The sequence below is a fragment of the Podarcis erhardii genome (assembly GCF_964252035.2).
Source record: "Podarcis erhardii genome assembly, chromosome: 2".
Lineage (NCBI taxonomy): Eukaryota > Metazoa > Chordata > Lepidosauria > Squamata > Lacertidae > Podarcis > Podarcis erhardii.
Window position 1 is genome coordinate 112174810 of NC_138498.1, and position 21833 is coordinate 112196642.

Sequence of the window (21833 nt, forward strand, 5' to 3'; positions counted from 1 at the left end):
AGCGTGGGGGGTACGGGGGGGCCGGCCGCACCGGGCGCAACATCGGGGGGGGCACTCACATTCGCAGCTCTCTGCCCCTACCTGGCTCACTCAGGGTTAGGGGGCACAAATTAGTTGCCTTGCCCCGGGTGCTGACAACCCACGCCACGCCACTGCAATGAACCACCAGTCCTGGCATTCAGTTGCCTGCTTAAAACTCCTTTGTTCTCCCAGGCTTTCTCTGCAGGGTGATCCAATTATATTAAGCTGATCTACAGACTTGTGATATTTTTCAAACTCGTTGCATGAATGTAATCTTATTTTACACATATATTGTGGATTTATCCTCTTCTCTGTCATGGTGAATACACACACACACACACACATTCTGGTACCACATTATTATTTTTTAATTTTCAAATAAATAGACCAGGACAAAGCTACCCAGGAATAGAGAAAACTTGATTCTCAAGGCTCTGACAGTGAGTAATTTATCACTCACAGTGGTGCAACAGAGGAATGGGGAGCTGAGTGGTCCTCCGGACAGCTCTAACCACTGGTCCTGCCGGCTGCGGCTGACGCAGCGCAACAACATCTGCAGGGCCACAGGTTCCCTGCATGCTTTTAAGTATACTGCATATCAATGCTTGCCCTTCATTCCTGGGGGAGACTGCATGAAATTGGGTGGCCAATTTTGCACACCATCAGTGCCTGCGGTATTACATCACAGACATGCTCCGGCATTCTGCATCAATACTATATGTGCACCACCCGCCATCATGCCAAGCCCCCTCGACAGCGGCCCCCTTACTCCCCATTTTGTCACAACAAAAGGAAAATCGCAACTCCCAACATCCCCCTGCGCCTCTATCAGCCGCCACACCCAGCTCGGCCTTCCCCCTCGATCCACCACGTGTCTCTTGTCGCCGCCATCCAATCAGTTCGGCGCCCCTGAGCCGTTTCGGCCAATCAGAGCGCGGGCCGCCCGCTACTTTATAAAAGCTTTGTCTGGCTTTCGCCAGCCTCCCTCGCCAACCTCTTTGGAACGTTCAGCTTCCGCCGCCGCGTTCGGAGAAGAGAACCTTGAGCTCCCCAACGTTCTGTGTTTTTATAAAAAAAAATCAAACCGCGGCGTTTTAAGCGTACAAACTAAAAGTGTGGGGAAGTGATTTAAAAAAAAATAAAATCCAAGCAAAATGAGGGAAATCGTCCACATTCAAGCTGGGCAATGTGGTAACCAGATCGGTGCTAAGGTGAGAATGCCATAAATATATTTCTCGCGTGAATGCAAGAGATCCTATTTTGGGGGAGGGGTGCAGCGGTGCAATTCGGTAAAACGGGTTAAGGTACTTGCCACGGTGGCATAATATTTCGCTTTGCACGTCGACGCGCTTAATTTTAAAATAAGGACAGTAGCAGGAGTCTCTGGCCTTTTTTTTTTTTGCTTTCAGCGTGTGGTCGTTGCTAAATATAATCCGATTTTTCTAACGCCGTGCGGCGTTCTTTCGGTTCTCTAGAAAGTGCATTGGCTGCCTGTGTAGGCGAAGCCATTGTCCGGGTGAAAAGGATTTGGGTGGGAGGGTATCTGTGTCTGCCTTTGGGCTTGCTTTATAAAGCAATGTTTACTGGTGTGTGGGTTAAAAAAAATAAAAATAAAGACCTTCCTCTAAAATAAGGAAGAGGAGGAGTGCCGTCTTCCCGTAATAAATGCCGCGATTTAAAATTAACGGGATTAGACTCTTCGGCGGATGAGTCAACCAGAAAAGCTGTATTCTCTCCTCCCTCCCCATTCCCGCTCGCTCGGCGTGGTGGGGTTGGGCAAGCGAGCGAGCGCGCGCGCCAGTTGATCTATCGGTCTAACGTTGCGTGTAGATTTAAGCGCCAAATCGGCTGCGGTACGAAGGTGCGATTTGAATTTTTTGGGAGGGGAAAGAGGAGGCGGGGAGCAAAAGCCCGGGCTGCTCCATCGCGACCGTGTTTTCCTGTTCTCAACCTGGGGTGGCAATTGGCCCGAATAAAATGCACAGATATATGCATGCATTGATCATTTAACCTAAAGGGATAGCGGGTGGGATAGGGAGATTTTTTTTTTTTTCGGAGGTAAAAAAAGGCAGAGTAGGGGGCAACGGTCTCGAATGATCGGTAGGCGTGGGGAGACAAAAACGTGCACGACACAGCTGGAGAAAGGGGGGGGTATCTCCAGCAAAAGGGCTTGACTCCCCCCCCCCCAAAAAGACCCCCCGCGGAATTGATCGAGGCTCAGCTCTGCCCGCTCCTTAAAGTGCAAGGCGCAGAATACGATTTCTCTTCCTTGCAACGGAATGGACCAGATGAGCGCGAACCACGCGGTTGTTCGCCACACCCCGGCTTCCTTCTGGCTTTGGGCGGATTCTGCTTTTTAAAAAATATATATATATATATATTAGGGTTTGGTTTGCTTAACAAAAAGCCCCTCCGATGCTCTCCCAAGAAAATGGCTTTAAAAAACAAAACAAAAAACCGACACTGTTATTGATATAAAAGCAGAGGGGCCGAAACTCGATCATGGGTGTATTTTGAAAAAGCTGCTATTTAGTAGCAAAGTAGGTTGGCGGCCGCAAAGCCGGGACACCCCCCCCCCCGGTCAATTGCAACAGCTTCGTTGTAATCTTAGATTTGGGAGGTTGCTTTTCCCACCCCCCGATTCAAAGGGGTGGGGGGCTGCAGTGTTTGTGCTGTAATGCCCCACTACGTTTCTGCCTCTCCCACCCTCGTGGAAACGTGGGAGCTGATCCTTCCCCTCCCCCACCCGGCGCACTCAGAGTATCCTTTTGTTTGCCAAAAAAAAAAGGGAGAAAGGAACCGCGCGGTCTGTGTTGTGATTTTGTTGCAATAGTGGCCCGTCGAATGTTGCTGAGAACGATTTGGATTCTTGGTATCTTATTTCATTGAAATAAAACGCCTCGTGACTTTTTTTAAAAAAAAGAAACTAGGTTTTTTTTTTTTTTTTCGCCTTTCCCCTCCCCCGCGCGCCCTTTCCCGTTTTCTGCTGAGCAAATGCCATTTCTGGCGCCGAATGGCACGCCCACCATCTTCCACCTTCTTTGTCTGCGAGGCAGGAGCACATGGCTGGAAGGCTGGCGCATTTGCTCTGCTCTCCTCCCCCCCCCCACACTTTAAATTTCTGGGTGCTCTTTGATCCTTCCTTCCCCAGCTTCTTTCCCTCCCGTGTCGAGGCTCCCGGGCTACTTCTCTTCCTTCCCATTATTGCAAATTGCCTTGGAATGATGACACTGTCTCGTAGCCACATCACCACTCTCCTCCGTCCTTTGTGCCTGTAATGGCTGCTGTCTGGTTTGGGTGGGTCTCTCTCTCTCTCTAGCAAAGGGAGGGAGGAGGGGTTGTAGCACTCTCTCTAGCCCTACTTGCTGCAGAAACCAAGATTGAGCCTGTGTGTGTGACCTAAAAAACGTAGCAATCTTGTGGTTTCTCCCATCTGTCGGGAGCATCAAGATAAATCTCTCTCCATTTGCTGGCTTGAATAGTAAGAGCATCTTCCAAGCAAAAAAAATAAAGGAGCCCGGTCAACTTGAGCTGGGCTTCAAGCCATACTAACAAAAAAAGAGAAGTCTGTAGTACTGCGTCCGCAGATTGGAGGAGATAGCGGTCTTATTTGTATGCTAGGCAAGACCTGCAAGGAGTGACAGCTCTTAAGGTGTGTCCCTTACAGTAGAGCTGGGAACAATGGAAGGGCTCGCCTGCTAGCCCTTCCCCACAATGCAAATGAAGTAAAATAAAGGGGAATTTTGGATTTTCACTTCTCTGCAAACCAGGACCCTACATTCCTTGTGCTTCTTAACTGGAAATAGTAAATATTTTCCAATGCTAGCTTTCTGTCTGGTGTAAATTACAATCAAAATGGTGCAGAGCTATTGTGAAGTACATCTTTAAATGAAGGAGTAATCTTTTTTTTAAAAAAAAAAAATTGGGTAGCTGATATGCTTCCCTAGTACAATAGGGGTAAAAGAAATAAAGGACATCTTGTCAAGAGTTTGGTAGTTGTAAAAGAACTGTGCAAGCTTTGGTTTTTCACATGACACTTCTTCACTTGGGCAAAAATAAATAAATATCTGCTGCGGTCCAAAGCTTGCATATTACTATGTCAATCTACATTGCACCAAGGAATGATTTCCTTCCACATTTTATCACCTTAAATGAGGGGTGCAGTCGTAATCCTAAAGGCAATATTTTTAGAGCTTTGCCTACTTAATTATCTTCCATGAAACCGTAGAATTGGAAGGGGTCAGATCAGTGTGGGTGGATTTTACACAGGTCAGATGCTCCATTTTGTGCGAGACTGGATGTGTGTGCATGGCTTTTAACAGGGACCCTTAGGGGAGATCACAGAGGCGTCTATACACATTGTGATGGGCAGAAGGCAGGTTTTGCCACCATTGCAAAATGAGTGACAGTTACACATTAATATGGGGTGTGTGAAGAAGAGCCACCAAACCCAGATGTATTAAAGGATGGCATTAAGGTTTAAACCTGACCTGCAAACCACGCTTGCTCTTATTAGAATGTGGTGGAATGTCAGTAAAGTTGTAGCTTGGGGAGGTTACAATCTGACTTGTGTCTGGTTAAAAAGAATGATTTATTTCAAACACACACAGATTGAGGTTGAGGGCATAAGGTTGCAATTGCAGGCAAGAGTCATCCAGTTTGGTGCACTGCCCTGTAGATCTTTTATTGGGGGAGAGAGAGAAAGAGAATCTGATTTAGCCAGCCTTCTTCCTGTTGCACTGGGCTTAGAAAATACTATGGAAATCTTTCATACTAAGGGATTGTGGTCCCACTACCTGAATACTGAGCTGATGAGTAAAATGCTACCTATTTTATGATGATGCTTGAAGATGCCACCTAAGCCAGGCAACCCCAATGCCTGCAATTTCCCAGGTGCCCCACCCAGCTCACCTCTGGGTGACCTACATTGCGGCACATTCTTTCGTAGGCAGGAGGGCGTGTTTGCGCATCTCTGCTGGCACCTGATGAATTAAAAAAAGAGGAGAGAGCGTATTCCATTCCGAAGAACTCTCCTCGGGTGCATTGTTGCCATATCTTTCTACAAAACAAGCATCAATTTTGGAACGTGCCCCCCCATTTCCTTTGAGCAAAAACTTCCTACCAGAGCTACATAATCTGGAACCTCTTAGAGCTGCCAATTCTAGTAGGTGCTTAGTTTGGTTTTTTTTTTTTTAAATAAAAAATGCAGTTTCTTGCCAGCTTGGATCTGCAGCGGGGTGAGGCCAGACCAAGTGAGTCTGCCCCCCCCCCCGCCCCTGGTGTATTTAAAAATTCATGGCTCTGCAGTGCCTTGGGTGTGTTTGGCCAGCAAATGGCACACACAGGCACCCAGAGTTGCTTTGGCACAGCCATCAAGACAAAAACTAAGCCAGAGCCCTCAAGTGGGACAAATTGTAAGGCGACATAAGCTGTCAGATCTTTTGAACAGATCTTTTTTTAACGTTCTCCATTTATTGTAAAACAAAAAGAGAGATTATTGTAAAACAAAAAGTAGCTTAGTTTCAAGTTAGCGCTTTGTGGGTTTTAAAAAAATGTTTTGCAAGGGGGTTAGTTTCAATTTGGTGTGACTTGCACTTACCTTTAAAGCACACTGGCCCTCAAAGAATTCTGGGCTCTGTAGTTAACTCCACACAGTGACAATTCCAATCAACCCTGAAAAAACTACAGTGCCCAGAATTCTTTGAGGGGAAGAATTCGCTTTAAAGGTAAAGTGTAAATGCAGCCTTGGTAACTTCAATAGGGCATTTGAAGAAGGGAGCTGTAGGGTCACAGAGTTTTTTTTGTTGCCTCGTTTTCTAACTTAACCAATGTTGGCCACTCAACTCTGGCTCTGAATTCAGCTTAGAGATTATTGTATACCACTTAGATTTCTCTTCCATGCTACGTTTTAGATGTACGTCTAAAAATCAAAATGTATGAAGCGATTGTGAGTCTCCACTATCTTGGGGAGAGAATTCTCTAAAGAAAATAGCGGATGTTTTCAAATTGAAGTACAACCTCCTTCAGCAGTGGTAGTAGAAACAGCAATACTTTTCTGACTCTGGTCTTCATGATGGAATGAGTTAAGAAAAGATTAGCATGCATTTTAACCTTCCCACTGCCAGACCTGGGGTTTCCCTCTCTTGCTTTGAGAACATTTTTGGTCACAACAAAATTCATTTTCTATGTACTGTCCCTCTCTTCCCTGACACACCCACTCCACTCAACGATAAGACAATATTAAGTTTGGAGTTGGGCAAGTATAGATGGTCTGTTGATTCATGGTTAACTTCTCTGTTCTTCACTCCTCTTTCCCTACAGGATATACCTGTCCCTGAATGGTGTTTGGGGGGGACGCGACTAGGCCGCAGCCTGTCATGTCCACACTGTTCCAGCTAAACCTCAGGGCAGCTTTTACTTGCTTTTGTGTCCTCCAGTTGTGCTGTTGGGCTGCAGGTCACATCAGCCCCAGCCATCTGGGACTTAAGGCTGCGTCCATACTAGGGATTCGAAACACTTGAGAAGATGAGAGGCTGGTTGGGGAAGATGCTAACTGGATTCTGAGGACCATAAAACACAATTCCCATGGGAACACAGGAAGCTGCCTTCTACTGAATGGGAGCATTGCCTCATCTAGCTCAGGATCCTCTGCATGGATGGGAGAAGCTCTCCAGGATTTAAGAGAGGGGATCTTTTCCTAGCCCTCCTTGGATATTCCATGGGATTGAACCAACTACAGCTGTGCTCCATGATTCTTTGAAGCAAGCCATGGCAGTGTAAGCCATATAAAACCCAATAATGGCTTTGGTAGTGCAAGCATTCCCCAACACACCATAAATTCCCTTCTACAATTTTTGTTCCGTTTCAGCTATTAAAGGAATGAGGAATGCAGGTCCCTTGTAGGATATATAAATCTGCTAATGCTCTGAGCATGCCCAGAGTAGGGTTAATGCCTTTTTTGGGGAAGGAATGACACAGAGCCGTGGATATTTTCACAGTGCATCATCTGAGGTGCTCTGGAAAATAGGTTCCTGATAATTATTTCTTTGCAGTATGAGAATATAGCCTGCCTTGCTCCTAAACTGCCACAGTTTGCTCTTGTTCATAACGGTGGAGCCTGAAATATTTAAAATATCCTTTTTGACGTAGATCCCTGTGAGATGCCTGCGAGCATTACACAGTGGCCTTGTCACTTGATCACATGAGGACTCTATGATAACTTTAATCGCCCAATAGCAGTAGCTGATACACATAGCAGGTGCTTACATAACCGTAGGTCTTAATCTACCTACCAGGACAAAAATTCAGTTAATGTTAAATATTAACCTATATGGGAGTGATCTCAAAACATGGGCATATAATGCTGCTTTAAAAGATTAGAACAACCACGTTTATGAGATAGTGCTGCATGATCACATAGCACTTTACATAAATTATCTCAGCGTCCATTAATTGTCCTCAAAGCTAGGTAGATTGGTACTCTAATCCTCCCCCCTTTTTGAGGCAGGAGCTAGAGAGGCAGAAAAAATTGCCTTTACACATCTGCAGTTGCCATGATTCTACTTTACATTAATCTGGAATAGCTACAATCCCTTGTTCCACACAAGTTAGGGGGGGGGGAATCATTTTATAAGCCTGGGAAACGTAGCAAAAGTTACTTCAGCCACTTTGATTGTGAATGACAGAATGACTTAAGTGGTAAGTAAGTCGCCTTAAAGTAATTGTGAGACCGTGCTATGGCGTTGGGAAGTGGCCATGCCAATTCCTTGCTCTAGAACAGGCTTCCTCAACCTCGACCCTCCAGATGTTTTTGGCCTACAACTCCCATGATCCCTAGCTAGCAGGACCAGTGGTCAGGGATGATGGGAATTGTAGTCTCAAAACATCTGGAGGGCCGAGGTTGAGGAAGCCTGCCCTAGATTCATAACACTTCAAGGAGTCAGATGGGATTATCCCAACCTCATACTTGGTGCAGGATCTTTCACCAACAGCTTCCCTGGTTCCTATTCCTCCAGCAAAGGAGAGCCCACCATCCCTCCTAAGGCGGTCTGCTCCACTGTCTCGGCACCTCTTACCTTAAGGACGTTTCTCCTAGAGTTTACCTGAAATCTTTCATTGCAACCTCCACCCATTGTTCTTGCCATCTGTTGCAACAGAAAATGAAGTGTGCCCTGTTTTCTTCATGGGAGCCTTTCGGATAATTGAGGATGTCTGGGAAGGATGTCTTTAACTGGACAAGCATTGGAGGATTTAACTTGGCCCTTGGGCTCTCTCCCATGCAGTCAAACTGGGCAATTCTCTCTTGACCTCCTTCTTCCCATTGTGAGCAGCAAGAGAGTCTCCTCTAGAAGGTTCCTCCCTCTCTCTTATAATCTGCTTCACAGGCAAACCAGATTGCAGCTGAGGTGCATAAGGAGAGAGAACTTTTGACACGGGAGAAAGTAGAAGAACCCGTGGACATGCGATGAAGCTGAATGGTGAAGGATTCAGGACAGAGCAGGTGCTTCACACAGCAGATCATTAAACTATGAAACCAACCGGATGGTTTCAAAAGGGCTTAGGCAAATTTGTGAAGGTTAAAGGCTATCATTGGCTATTGACCATGGTGGCTGCTCTCCCTCTGTAGTTGTACGCTCCGTTAGAACAGGCTCTTAGTTGGCCAAAGATGGCTTGTGCTGAGATCCTGGCTGCCTTCTCTTGAGTAGAAACAGGCAGCAATCTTGTAAATGTCCCTCCAGAATTTAAAAGTGAGAAAAACCCAGAATATGTCTCCCTTCATCAACGTTGGGTAACTAGATTTCACACAGGGTGAAAATCCCTTGAACTTCGGTAGCGCTGTTTTAATTTTTCCAGGGCGGAGTTAAGGTCTGCTGTGTCCGCCTTCTCAGTTATCCTTTCCTTCCGAGCAGCTGTCTTGGTAAGAGTGTCCCTTGGGGGGCATGGGTGGGTGTGTAAGGGTGGTTTGGCCAGTCCGTGTCCCTCCAGTCAACCATTACCCTGGCGCTGAAAAATGTGTGGAATGTTTTGTCCAACCACCCACAGCTGTGGCCTAAAGGGAGGTGATGGGGAGGGGGGGGGGGCATCCTCAGAAATGGAAAATGGAGTTCTGTTTTCCCCAGACCATGAGATGGATTCCTGTGGCAGCTTAAGGGGCCTCCCTCCCCATTCATCACAGGGGATGGACAGATGGGGCTGTATAGTAACCCTTTCCCTGCTGGATTTGATTTCTATAGAAGTGAAGGGCCTCCATGAGAGATGTGGGCTGTGTGTGTGTCACACACACACACACACACACACACGGATTTGCACATAATTTTCATAGTTTTTGTCTCCCAACTCCTCAATGGACTCTGCTCGCTTCTCCAACATAGCAAGCTTTTTTTCTAGATATAAATAAAAATTTATTATTATTATTATCAATCTTAGGGGTGCAGGCAAGATGGGTCATGATGCCATCACCTGTCATGATCACAGACTAACATCTCAGTGGTTCTGTAGGGCTCCAACTCCAGAATCAGGCTTCTGTTCCAAGATTAGAGGAAACCTTGTTCGGGATAGACAGCTGAGTCTATCCAGTGCCTTCCTGCATCGCCCTATAGCTTCTGCTCTTATGTGGACTAGGGGGAAGGCACCAGGCAGTGCGGGATATTAATTTATCACTGCCAAATTTCCTCCTGTACCTGTCAGATTCCAAACCTTATCTCAGGATAAAGTAACCCCAAGTGCATATATCTCTTGCATTTATGTACTACCCAGACAACCTAGTTCTGTGGGCATTTTACAGACCCATTAAAAAAAACAGCAGCAAGCTGAGATGCAAAAAGCACTGTGTAGTTTTCATGAACAGCAGTGGGGGCTCCGCTTTTGTATCTCAGCTGCCTAGTCTTGAATGTTTGAGTAGCTGACGGAAACCTGTGTTGCTTGCAATAAGTAGAGGTCCAGAGCCCATGGCATGTCCTAATGTTTGGCCTTTGCTCCCTATCTTAATTCACAAGATATCTTTGTTTTTCTCTCTCCTGGTCTTAACCTGTGTCCTGCCCCCACCAGTGGAAACAGTCTTTTATTTCATTCACGCTGGCCTTTGGGTATGCCTGTTTTCCTTCCCTGCGTCTAATTGGGCTCTCTCAACTAATTCTTCTCTCCTGTTTGGGACTTCCAGCTTCCAGAAGGAGCTCTAATCCTCCCCCCCCCCCCCCGCAACTGGGGAATTGATCCGCAAAGGCCGGATACAAGCAGCTTAACCTCAGCCATCTGTCCAGTCCATGCAGTTGAAAGCTTATTGGCATGTGTGAGAGACCTTGCTCATGTTCGAAGCAGCTGGCCTGAAGACCCTGGGGCTGGGGGAAGGTGGCGGAAGAGGCATCTGAAAGGGGGGGGGGTGTTGTCTGTCCCGGCTAGGTTAATGGGAATGGAGGTGTGTGGTGTGTAGTCATGTTGGCAGATGCAACACCCATAAGTGTGTGTCTCAGACACATGCACCTTGTTAGAACCTCGGCAGCAGCAGGTGGCTTGCACTCTTGATGGGGTTATATTTAATGCCTGCATGCCAAGGATCTTAAGATTTAAATCGGGAGCTAGGCTGGTGGCTCAACAGGCCCGCAAAGTATTTCCTGATTGCCAGCTTGGCTGTGGGGATGGGGGCAGGTACGCAGCAATGGTGTTTTGGAGCAGCGTGTTGCAAAAACTTGCCATGGTCTGTGGCAACACAAACTAAGGAGAACTTTTCTCTTGTTCTTCTTCTGTAAAACCCTTAACTATCCCAATCAAGGCTTTCTGCCATTTTGGAAATTTCCAATACAGTGGTACCTGGGGGTTACATATGCTTCAGGTTACAGACTCCGCTAACCCTGGAATAGTGCTTCTGATTAAGAACTTTGCTTCAGGATGAGAACAGAAATTGTGCTGTGGCGGCAGCGAAAGGCCCCATTAGCTAAAGCGGTGCTTCAGGTTAAGAACAGTTTCAGGTTAAGTACGGACCTCCAGAATGAATTAAGTACTTAACCCGAGGTACCACTGTAATAATAATAAAAATAAATAAAATAAATAAATAAATAAAATATAATACTTATACATACATACCCATCTGGCTGGGTTTCCCCAGTCACTCTGGGGAATTTAAAAGCACAATAAAACGTCAAACATTAAAACTTCCCTAAACAGGGCTGCCTTCAGATGTCTTTTAAAAATAAGATAGCTGCTTATTTCCTTCACATCTGAAGGGAGGGCGTTCCACAGGGCGGGTGCCACTACCGAGAAGGCCCTCTGCCTGGTTCCCTGTAACCTCACTCCTCTTTTCTGATATTAATACAATAGTGATCCATTTCCCTCCTGCTCTTTATTGCGTCTCTCTTACCCTCCTGTTAGAGGACCCAAATGCATTATCTGTTAGATAAATCTCTTAATTTTATTACTGCGATTGCTTGCTACAAATTCTGGAGAGCGGGAGAGAGACTATCCAAAGTGTTTCAAGTTTATTTTCTTCAAATGCAATCAATCAAAACTCTTTCAAGACCAGGAGGTCGGGTTGAGGGGAGAGAGACTAATGGCAGGGGTTTTCAAGCTGTGCTTTGAGGAAGTTTTGTGTGCGGTTTTTCCCAAAGTACAGAGTAATGGTTGGATCAAGCTTCCCTAAAAAGATGAGTTGTCCACCCACACCAAGGTTTCTCTGCAATTTGAAACCGCAGGGGTGTGTTGGGTATGTCAGCGGCTTTCGAAACGCCTGTAAACCACTTGGAAATTGCTAGGCAAGATGTCATGTGAGGTAATTTAATAATAATTTTTAACAATCACCCTGCCCAGCGCTAGCATAACTTGCACTGCATGGCAGGCCATGAATGTGGTTCTAGGGATGGCTGCTGAGAAGAGACATTTTTTTTGGGGGGGGGAATGAAGTAGATTAGTCCAGCATCATGTTTATCCATTTAAAATACTTCAATACTGTTGGTGAGTTGGGGTGGGCTGGATGCTCTGAAGTTGGTGTGCAGTTACAATACAGTACGACGACAAAATTGATAAATAAAGTGAAAATAAGCAACAAACATTCAGCCAAAAATACAAGAAAAACCATCAGTTGGACCACAGCTCAAGAAAAAGCAGACATAAAGGCTCTTCTGAAGTACTGGGGCCTGTCAGATCACAGCTGGTAGTGTTGGGGAGATGTAGGGCCACTGCAGAAAAGGCCCCCCCCCATCCCTTGTTAAATATGACCTCTGATCGGAATTGCCTCTGTTACTGAGGGTGGGCGATGGCTCAAGTGCAGGGCAAGATGGAGGTAGCCTCAGCTGTTGGAAACCGCTTGTTCTTGAGACAACAATGCACTTTAGTAGGCTGGACCGGTAGTTTGAAGAAACACTGCCCTCTTCAATGTGAAACTATCGGCCTGATGGATTTCACAAGGCAGGAGTTTGTAATTGTGGTTTGGAGCAACGTTATTCCCTGGGTCCTTATGTGGTGTTGGACTACAATTCTCATCAGCCCTTAACCACCGACTTAAGCTTGAGTGGGGCTGGTGGGAGTTGTAGTCCAATGACATCTAGGGCCCCATTGTTGAAGGAAGTTTGCTTTAAAACAAAATGGCGTCCCTCTGATTCCTAGCAATGGAGCAAGGCCTTCTGGGAGTGAGAACACAACTTCACTTAGAAGTGAGCTGTAACTGAATAAAATAGAAGGATGTATTGGGGTGCTGCTTTCAGGGTATGTGTGTGTGAGAGAGGCTCTGATTATGAAATTTGCGCCCCCTTAGTTTCTCTTGAGAAGGGTGTTTACTTTTTCTAGATCAGGGGAAAGCCAATGGACACTACTGAGCTGCAGCTCAAAGCTATTCCCCATCCATGGCTCGCCTTCCAGGAGAACAAGGCAGGGCTTGTGTTGGCTGCTGCAGCTGCTGAGTCAGCCCATCTGCCTCCGACACGAACAGTCTCTCCTTTAAGATGACTGGATGGGGGAGAGGAGCGGAGATGTTCCTTTTAAGGTAGTGTGGAAGGAGTCTAGCATTTTTTTCTCTCTCTCGCTCTCCCACTCGTATTCCTGCTTTCCCCAAATCTGTATTCCAGGTCTTGATTTCAGCTGACATAGGGCCACAGAACTAGATTTCAGTGTTCAGGTTCGACCTGGAACAGCCAGAGGTGGTGCAGGAGTAGCTCTTGAGCATGTGCAAAGTCCACTTCTCTCGCCACTGAGCAGTAGAGCACTGCTGCTAGATGAAGAGTGCTGCGTTCCTGTCAATTAGGACTACAGTGGTACCTCGCAAGACGAATGCCTCGTAAGACGAAAAACTCGCAAGACGAAAGAGTTTTTCGTTTTTTGAGTTGCTTCGCAAGACGAATTTCCCTATGGGCTTGCTTCGCAAGACGAAAACGTCTTGCAAGTTTGTTTCCTTTTTCTTAAAACCGTTAATACCCACGGTGCATTCAGGGGGTGCAGTTGCGACTTGACTTCGAGGAGCAACTCATAGCACGCAGTGTGGTAGCCTTTTTTGAGGTTTTTGAAGACTTTGGTGATTTTTGAAGCTTTTCCAAAATCCGTGCTTCGCAAGACGAAAAAATTCGCAAGACGAAAAAACTCGCAGAACGAATTAATTTCGTCTTGCGAGGCACCACTGTACAACCTTTTGTCTTTAAAGTTTTGTTTTTGCTTTTAGAAGAATGGGGTTGCTAACCATTTTGGGTCTGTGGGCGCATTTGCAACGTGGAGAAACTCTTGTGGGTGCCGCACACGTACAGCAATCAGTTTACAAACAGGTGAAAAGCAACCACGGAAGGCCAGTCACGCTGCGCAATGCAGTCTTCCATGATATTGGTGCAGGAACTAAAAAGGCCCTGCCTCTTGCGATTGTCATTGTCCTCAACTGTGTCTCCAATCTTAACGGAAGGCCCTCTCCTCCTGATCTTGGAGAGTGGGCTGGGTAGCATGGGAGGAGATCCCACTGGTATCCTGGGCCCAATCCATTTTGATAAATCACCTCTTTGAATTGTGTCGGGGAGCGAAATGGTGACCAGCAGCCCTATGGCAGGATGGTCCTGCTAAATATTCTAGCTGGTGCATTCTGGATGCTTTCTGCTTCTGAAGGGTAGAGCACATTGCATTAACCCAGTCTTGATGTGGCTTCAAGCATGTGTTGCCTTAGCCAGAATTGATTTCCTGATGTGTTGTGGCCACGTCCTGCTGCTTCCATGACTGTGGTGTGTCCACGGCCATTAACTTGAATCTTTCTTTTCTTCTCTGCAGTTTTGGGAGGTGATTAGTGATGAACATGGGATCGACCCCACTGGAACCTACCATGGCGATAGTGACCTACAGCTTGACCGCATCAGTGTTTACTACAATGAAGCCACAGGTGAGTATTCATCTCTTTCCCCACCCCCAAGGTGTTCTGGAACATTTTGATTCACAAAGTTACTTTTGCAAATAGCGTGCATAACTCGGTATCTGAATAACCTGCCTTTTTTCTGGCTCCCTTACCATGTCTTCTCATTATTGTGCCTTTTGTCCTAGGTATAAGTAGGAAAAGGGAATATGGAAAGTTTCCCAAGTGTGAAGGCATGTATACTGGATCTGTGCATTTCAGGGTCATACTGCCAGAGCTTGCTTTGTGCCACCTTTTCAGTCTTTAGAGAATTTCATCTTTCATTGTGTTAGCTTTAAAAAATAATATATTGGTACCTCGAGTTACAAATGCCTCAGTTTACAAACCCCTCCGGTTACAAATGCTTCAGGTTACAAACTCTGCTAACCTGGAAGAGTTACCTCTAGTTGAGAACTTTGCCCCAGGATGAGAACGGAAATCGTGTGCCGGCGGCAGCAAGAGGCCCCATTAGAGAAAGCATTCCTCTAGTTAAGAACAGTTTCAGGTTAAGAACGGACCTCTGGAACGAAGTTTCAGGTTAAGAACAGTTAAGACCTCTGGAACAGGTTAAGAATGGACCTCTGGAACAGTTTCAGGTTAAGAACGGACCTCTGGAACTTCGTAACTAGAGGTACCACTGTAATTTAAATGCAAGCTCCTAGCTCTTACCTGCTGAGGGCGGGGAAGGCAAGCCTCAAAATGGAGCTTGGAAAGGTGTTGCTGGGCCAGAATAACCCAACCAGCAGAATTTTAGGGACCACAAGGGAGGCTTCCACCAGAACGAGCAGGGGAAATGACTCAAAAGCTCCCTAGGCTTCCCAGTGCCATTTTGCCGCTTGCCTCTCTCTCGTATTTGGTGCTGCACTCTTCATCTACTCCCTTCCTCTTGCTATGTAGGGATAAGCTTCAAATTGTTTTTCATCCCTTGATACTTTGCCTACCAGGGATCTATATAGGAGGCTATCCCCACGTGCAGGCAGTAAAATAATAGATGAAGCATCCTTGAGCTCAAATGAGCCTTCAAGCCGTGTCATCAGTCCCAGCACACATTTGTTCACTGTCCAAAGTGTCTCTTGCAAACATCTTGTATTCTAATGTACTTTTCTTCTCAAAACTCCTTGGTGACTTACAATTCTATTCTACTGATAAACCAGAAGGTCATTAAAAAGCTTGCATTTAATTTGAATGGATATGAAGCTAGCAACATGGTTTCTGTTATGGAAGGGGCCATGGATGGGGAACCGCAGTCCTCTTTCTCAGGTATCCTTTGCCCTTCTTTCTCCCAGGTGGCAAATATGTCCCTCGTGCCATCTTGGTTGACCTGGAACCAGGAACTATGGACTCCGTGAGGTCTGGACCTTTCGGTCAGATCTTCAGACCAGACAACTTCGTGTTTGGTAAGATGCAATCTCAATCTTTGCTGTTTCTATCTGTAGTTGGGAGGGAAGGGGGTAGGACCGTGATGGGAAGTTCTGCTTCTGCACATGACTCTTGGCAAACTGTTCTAAGTTGAGACATTCCTTCATCACACTAGAATGTTCAGTTCACACTGAGTTCATGTAAACATTACATCTTGACCTGTTCTTAGTGCTTAGTTGACCACATCCACGGATGAATGATACATATTAATTATTAGTAATTGTTTAAGTCTTGCATTATCAATCACTAGTTATAGTTTAATAAGGAGGCTTTCACGCCTGTCCAATTCTGTGTTCCCTTTCCCAGCCTTTGGTCTATTGATGATTGATGCTTATATACAACCTTTGCTTTGTATTTGTGTTAACCAATCAGCAACGAGCACATATGTGGCAATGCTGTAATATTCAATAAAAGGGACTCCCCGAGACATGCTCGGTAGATGCCTCCCATATGACACTTGCCATTCGTCTGTCGTTTATTTCAACCCAACAGGACCGCAAACATGCCTCCTGTAAACTAGTTGGATTGGCCTCTTTTATCGTGGAAAGGAGAAGAGAATAGGTTGCTCCTATGGAGAAGGTGTGGGTGTGCACTTTCGGTCAGTTTCAGGGAGAGTGGAAACGCCACAATTCCTCTTTCTGCTTCTGTTACCCCCCCCCCCCCCCGTTGTGCATAAGAGACACCAGGCTTTGAGAGTAACAGGGAGTGATGTCCAGGAGCCATTTCTCACCACATGTTCTCTCCCCCTGTAATCAGCCTGGCAAAGGAAGCGCTGCTGCGTACACAAATTTTGTAGGCAATTGGCCATTTGTGAGCTGCCCAAAAGCACGGTGCCGAAACCAGGATTTTAAATGACGTTAAGCCTTGCCTCTAAAAGACTTCCCAATGGCCTGAGCAGCGCATCTAGGGCAGGGCTGGGGGAACTTGCGGTCCTCCCACTCCCAACTCTCCATCAGCCTCGATAAGCATGGGCAGCAGTCTGAGATGGTGGGATTTGCATTCCAGCAAAATCTGGAGGGCACCAAGATCCCCCCCCCACTGCTGTAGAGGGGTAAGGCCCCCCCAAGGTAGCATATAAATAATAATTATTATTATTATTATTATTATTATTATTATTATTATTATTATTATTACATTGTTCCTTGTGGATATAGCCCCTTTGAGCTGCATCTCTGATCACTTCCTAGCATTGGGTGGATTGGTTTGTCCTTCCAGCATTTGCAAAGTCCAAACAGTCCATAATTAGCGTCTTTCCCCGTTTCGGGCCATATTCATGTAGCAAACTTCTTGGCCTTATCCAAGCAGAAGATGCATATGAGCTGCACTGGGTTGGTTTTCTTAAAACAGGTTGCGCCAAGAGAGTTGTTCTTTGCTACTGGGGGGCTAAAGGATTTACAGTTGTACCTTGGAAGTCAAATGGAGTCCGTTCGACTTCTAAAACATTCAGAAACCAAAGAGCGGCTTCTGATTGGCTGCAGGAAGCTCCTGCAGCCAATCCAAAGGCCATCCGGACATTCGGCTTCCGAAAATAGTTTGCAAACTGGAGCAGTCACTTCCGGGTTTGCAGCGTCCGGGAGCCAAAATGTTTGAGAACTAAGCTGTACGAAAACCAAGGTATGACTGTATCTAGTTTTAAGTTCAGGGAGACACACCGAATGTGTGAATGATGTGGGCTTGGGAAGCCACGGGAGGTGTGATTGTGAGAATGAGCCAGCTTGGCCCAAGCGTCATGGTTTCTCCCCCCTTCTCCTGCCTCCTACAGGCCAGAGCGGAGCTGGGAACAACTGGGCGAAAGGCCACTACACAGAAGGTGCTGAGCTGGTGGATTCTGTCCTGGACGTGGTCCGGAAGGAAGCCGAGAGCTGCGACTGCCTCCAGGGTTTCCAGCTGACACACTCCTTGGGCGGCGGCACTGGTTCCGGCATGGGCACGCTCCTGATCAGCAAGATCCGCGAGGAGTACCCCGACCGCATTATGAACACCTTCAGCGTGGTGCCATCTCCCAAGGTGTCTGACACCGTGGTGGAGCCGTATAACGCCACCCTTTCCGTGCACCAGCTGGTGGAGAACACAGACGAGACCTACTGCATCGACAACGAGGCTCTGTACGACATCTGCTTCCGCACCCTCAAGCTCACCACGCCCACCTATGGCGACCTCAACCACCTGGTCTCGGCCACCATGAGCGGCGTCACCACCTGCCTCCGCTTCCCCGGGCAGCTGAACGCCGACCTCCGCAAGCTGGCGGTCAACATGGTGCCATTCCCTCGCCTTCACTTCTTCATGCCCGGCTTCGCCCCCCTGACCAGCCGGGGCAGCCAGCAGTACCGCGCCCTGACAGTGCCCGAGCTGACGCAGCAGGTCTTCGATGCCAAGAACATGATGGCGGCCTGCGACCCTCGCCACGGGCGCTACCTAACTGTCGCAGCCGTCTTCCGCGGCCGCATGTCCATGAAGGAGGTGGACGAGCAGATGCTGAACGTGCAGAACAAGAACAGCAGCTACTTCGTGGAGTGGATCCCCAACAACGTCAAGACGGCCGTCTGCGACATCCCTCCCCGAGGCCTCAAGATGGCCGTCACCTTCATTGGCAACAGCACGGCCATCCAGGAGCTCTTCAAGCGCATCTCCGAGCAGTTCACAGCCATGTTCCGGCGCAAGGCCTTCCTCCACTGGTACACGGGCGAGGGCATGGATGAGATGGAGTTCACGGAGGCCGAGAGCAACATGAACGACCTGGTTTCCGAGTACCAGCAGTACCAAGACGCCACGGCGGAGGAAGAGGAGGATTTCGGCGAAGAGGCCGAGGAGGAAGCTTGAGGCGAGTCTGCTAGCAGTTCGGAAAACAAAACAGAAAAGTCAATAAATCCGCACAAAAATAAAAATTGAAAACAAAAACCCTGCATCTCCACGTTCTGTTTCTTTTTCCTTCCTCTCCAGCCTGTCAACCCCTTCCTGCGTCTCTTAATGGGCCAGTCTCTCCATTTTAACCCTCTCTGCATTTCTTCTCAGTGGTGGGAACAGCCTGTGGCTGATTTAACAATGAAACGGCTGCTCAGAGTCCCTTGAGAGTGGCAGAAAAAGACAGAAGAGGTTCTGTCTATCCATGATTATATTTGGTCACTAGTGATGTTTGGTTTCCTACCCTGATCTGCCATAATTAATCAAGTGAGCTGTTAAGAAGCAACAAGGCCAAGAGCCTTTTTAATTGCAAAAGGGTGTGAGGATGTTGGATCAGTTCTGACACGGGGACCCATTCCAGATAAAAGTAGAAAGGTAGCTGACTTTAAAATGGAAGCATGTTCCTGAAAGGCAAGGTTCGTTCTTTCTGTCCAATCTGGCTTTAGTAGAAAATCATAATTTGACTTCTGCTAATCTGAGCCACAGGCCAATGGTTTCAAAGTGCATTTGCTAATAGGAAGTTGGGGTTTAGTTTTGGGGTAGCCTGCAGAATGGGTGTTTAAATGTTTGAAGTCTGTTGGATTCCTACCCCAGTAGGTCACTCTCTAAAGACTGCTTGGTCTTCCCTGTATGTTAGTTTCTGAAAAAATCTGTCAGTGGATCATCTTGCCCCTGGAACACCTTAAAGCAACCAACTAACGTAGAAGGCATTTGTTGACCAAGAGAACAAAATGCAAGTTCTCTTTGCAGGAACCCCCGGGTTATATGTCTTTACCTACATGGTATGCCTGCAATATAAAAACACTTGGCATGCCAGGCACCTGCCTCTTCATTTAATGCTCATTGCCTCCAGGGTCTGTGCCTCTGAATGTTTGTGTCCTATTCTTGTTTGTGAAGTCAGCCAAAAGTGGTGTGAAAGCCAAAAAGGGTTCTTTCCCTCTCCCTGATTTTGCCAAATATGATGTCCAAAAGCCTGGCCTTCAAACTATTTCAATTAGAACTTTTCTCCTTGCCTTGGCTTCTCAAAAGCCCTGGAGCCATACGAGAAAAGAGCAAAGCACTCCCTTTTTTTGTCCTGAATAACATTTTGAGACTTGGACCCCTACCAAAGGTTGAGGCAGAGATTGAGACATTGCTGATTTGTCTGGGCCCAAAGTGCTGGGTGCACTCTTAGTCGGAATAAACACAAGCAGCAGTAGATAGCGAGGGAGTCATGCCTTGCAACTCAAAAAGGCAAGCTGCTGTTCGAAGAAATAATTACCATTAAAAATACTTTGTCTGAAAGGTAGCTACAAATCCAAAGTACCCATGGCTTAGTTTGCTTTTGCTCACAGTTGTAAAAGTTGGAGGTAAGGCTAAAGATCAGTGAGGAGTGATGGAGGTTAGCACTTAAAAGGGCAGCAAAGACCTGCACACACAGAGCAGATGGGAGAAAGGTTTGTCCGAAAAGGGACTGGGAGATGCCATGTTTGAATATTTTGGGTGGTTGTGGAAAGAGGAACTGCATTAGGAAAGAGGAACTGAATTAGGTTTTCTTTCAGTGAGCTCTTTATCCATGAGAATACTCAAATGTCTGATTTTTTTTTTTAAGCCTCTTTTTTGTTGTTGATGTGGATAGTCTTCTATTGTAGTATCCAACCTGTAGGAAGTAGCTAAGGAAGGCATATTGTTCCAAGGGATCGCTGAGCCAGTGGAAAGGGACATCTAGTTCTGAATCTGCCTAAACAGAGTTCTACATCTGAAAGGTCACACTGCCACCACAAAGCCTGGCTTTTTCAATCTCCTGCTTGTTGCCTCAGCATCTTTTCTCTTTCGTTCCTTACTCATTTCTTCCCTGCCTCATCTTACTCTTTTTTAAAGGAAAAAAAATCCCTGCTTTTTCATATTGAAAAGTTGTCTTGTAAACAAATAAAAGGGTTTCTTATGTTTTCCTTTTTGTGTTGAGTCTCCTCACTGTCCCTCTGCAGACCCTCATCCTTGCACAGTAAAATGACGGGGGGGAAAGGCATCTCCATGACATGAAAAACAACTATTTTTGCTGGTTTATCATGAAATGAGGCTGAGAGAAAACCCATTCATAAAGCAGGAGTGTGGAAGCTGCAACTGTAAATGATCGTGTTTCGTGTGCTGCTTCGTTTTCGTGTGCTGGCTCGCCAGAGCAGCTTCGTCATGCTGGCCACGTGACCCGGAAGTGTCTCCGGACAGCGCTGGCCCCCGGCCTCTTAAGTGAGATGGGCGCACAACCCTAGAGTCGGACGCGACTGGCCCGTACGGGCAGGGGTACCCTTACCTTTATTTTTGCTGGTTTATCATGAAATGAGGCTGAGAGAAAACCCATTCATAAAGCAGGAGTGTAAATGATTGTGTGTGCTAATTCTTATTTTCCCCCAACCATGGGCCATACTTGCAGGGGTGATGGGAGTTTAAAGTGCAACACTTGGGTTGCCCCCACAGGTTTGCTACCTCTCGATATAAAGGAAGCTTAACACATCGCAAGTGGATTTAGCAAAGTGCATTTTAGAAGTGGTGTACGTGAAAGGGTTGAAAATAGTACCAAGTTCAAAAACTAGTCTGAGAACTAGATTGTGTGTGTGCATAAGAGTTTATAACCTTTATTCCTTGTGCTGGAGGAGGAAGGAATATGAGTTGCAAGAGTGGTTGATTGACAGCTGCAGAGCAGCAGGTGTGATGATGAGTGGCCGTTCTGAAATGAATTTTGCTTGGGGGCTGGTGGTCCCTGCAAAGTGTGTTGATTTGAGCTACAAAGGCAGCTAAAATTAGCCAGATGTACAGCAGTGAATGTGCATGTTGAGTTTAACAGTAATTTCCCTTGTTTCTGGGCCCATCTGGATACAGCCATACCTCGGGTTGAATGTGCTTCAGGTTGAACACTTTTCGGGTTGTGCACTGCGGCAACCCGGAATTAATGGAGTGCGTTACTTGCGGGTTTTGCCGCATGCGCAGACGCTCAAAACGATGTCATACGGATGCGCAGAAGCAGCAAAACGTGACGCGCAGTCGCGTCTTACAGTCTATTCAGGATGCGAACAGGGCTCCAAAATGGATCCCGTTCGCATCCCGAGGTACCACTGTACTTGAAAGTATTTTTCGAACTTGTCTGTTCAGAGCAAAGTAGAGTGAATGCAGT

The 21833-nt window shown here is 46.7% G+C and overlaps 1 protein-coding gene across 2 annotated transcripts; it reads left to right on the top strand.

Annotated features, from left to right (window-relative positions):
• The first annotated feature begins 987 nt into the window (after positions 1-987).
• TUBB (tubulin beta class I) lies at positions 988-20616 on the top strand. 2 transcript variants are annotated; one of them, XR_014154088.1, is made up of 5 exons: positions 988-1232; positions 14248-14356; positions 15652-15762; positions 17547-19539; positions 19971-20616. XR_014154088.1 is itself a non-coding variant. In XM_081853574.1 (4 exons), the coding sequence occupies exons 1-4, from the start codon at positions 1176-1178 to the stop codon at positions 18602-18604; spliced, it is 1335 nt and encodes a 444-aa protein (XP_081709700.1). In that variant the 5' UTR covers positions 988-1175; the 3' UTR covers positions 18605-20616. The 2 variants fall into 2 exon arrangements, 1 of the variants encoding a protein (XP_081709700.1); XM_081853574.1 differs by having other exon boundaries at positions 17547-20616.
• Positions 20617-21833: the final 1217 nt, after the last annotated feature.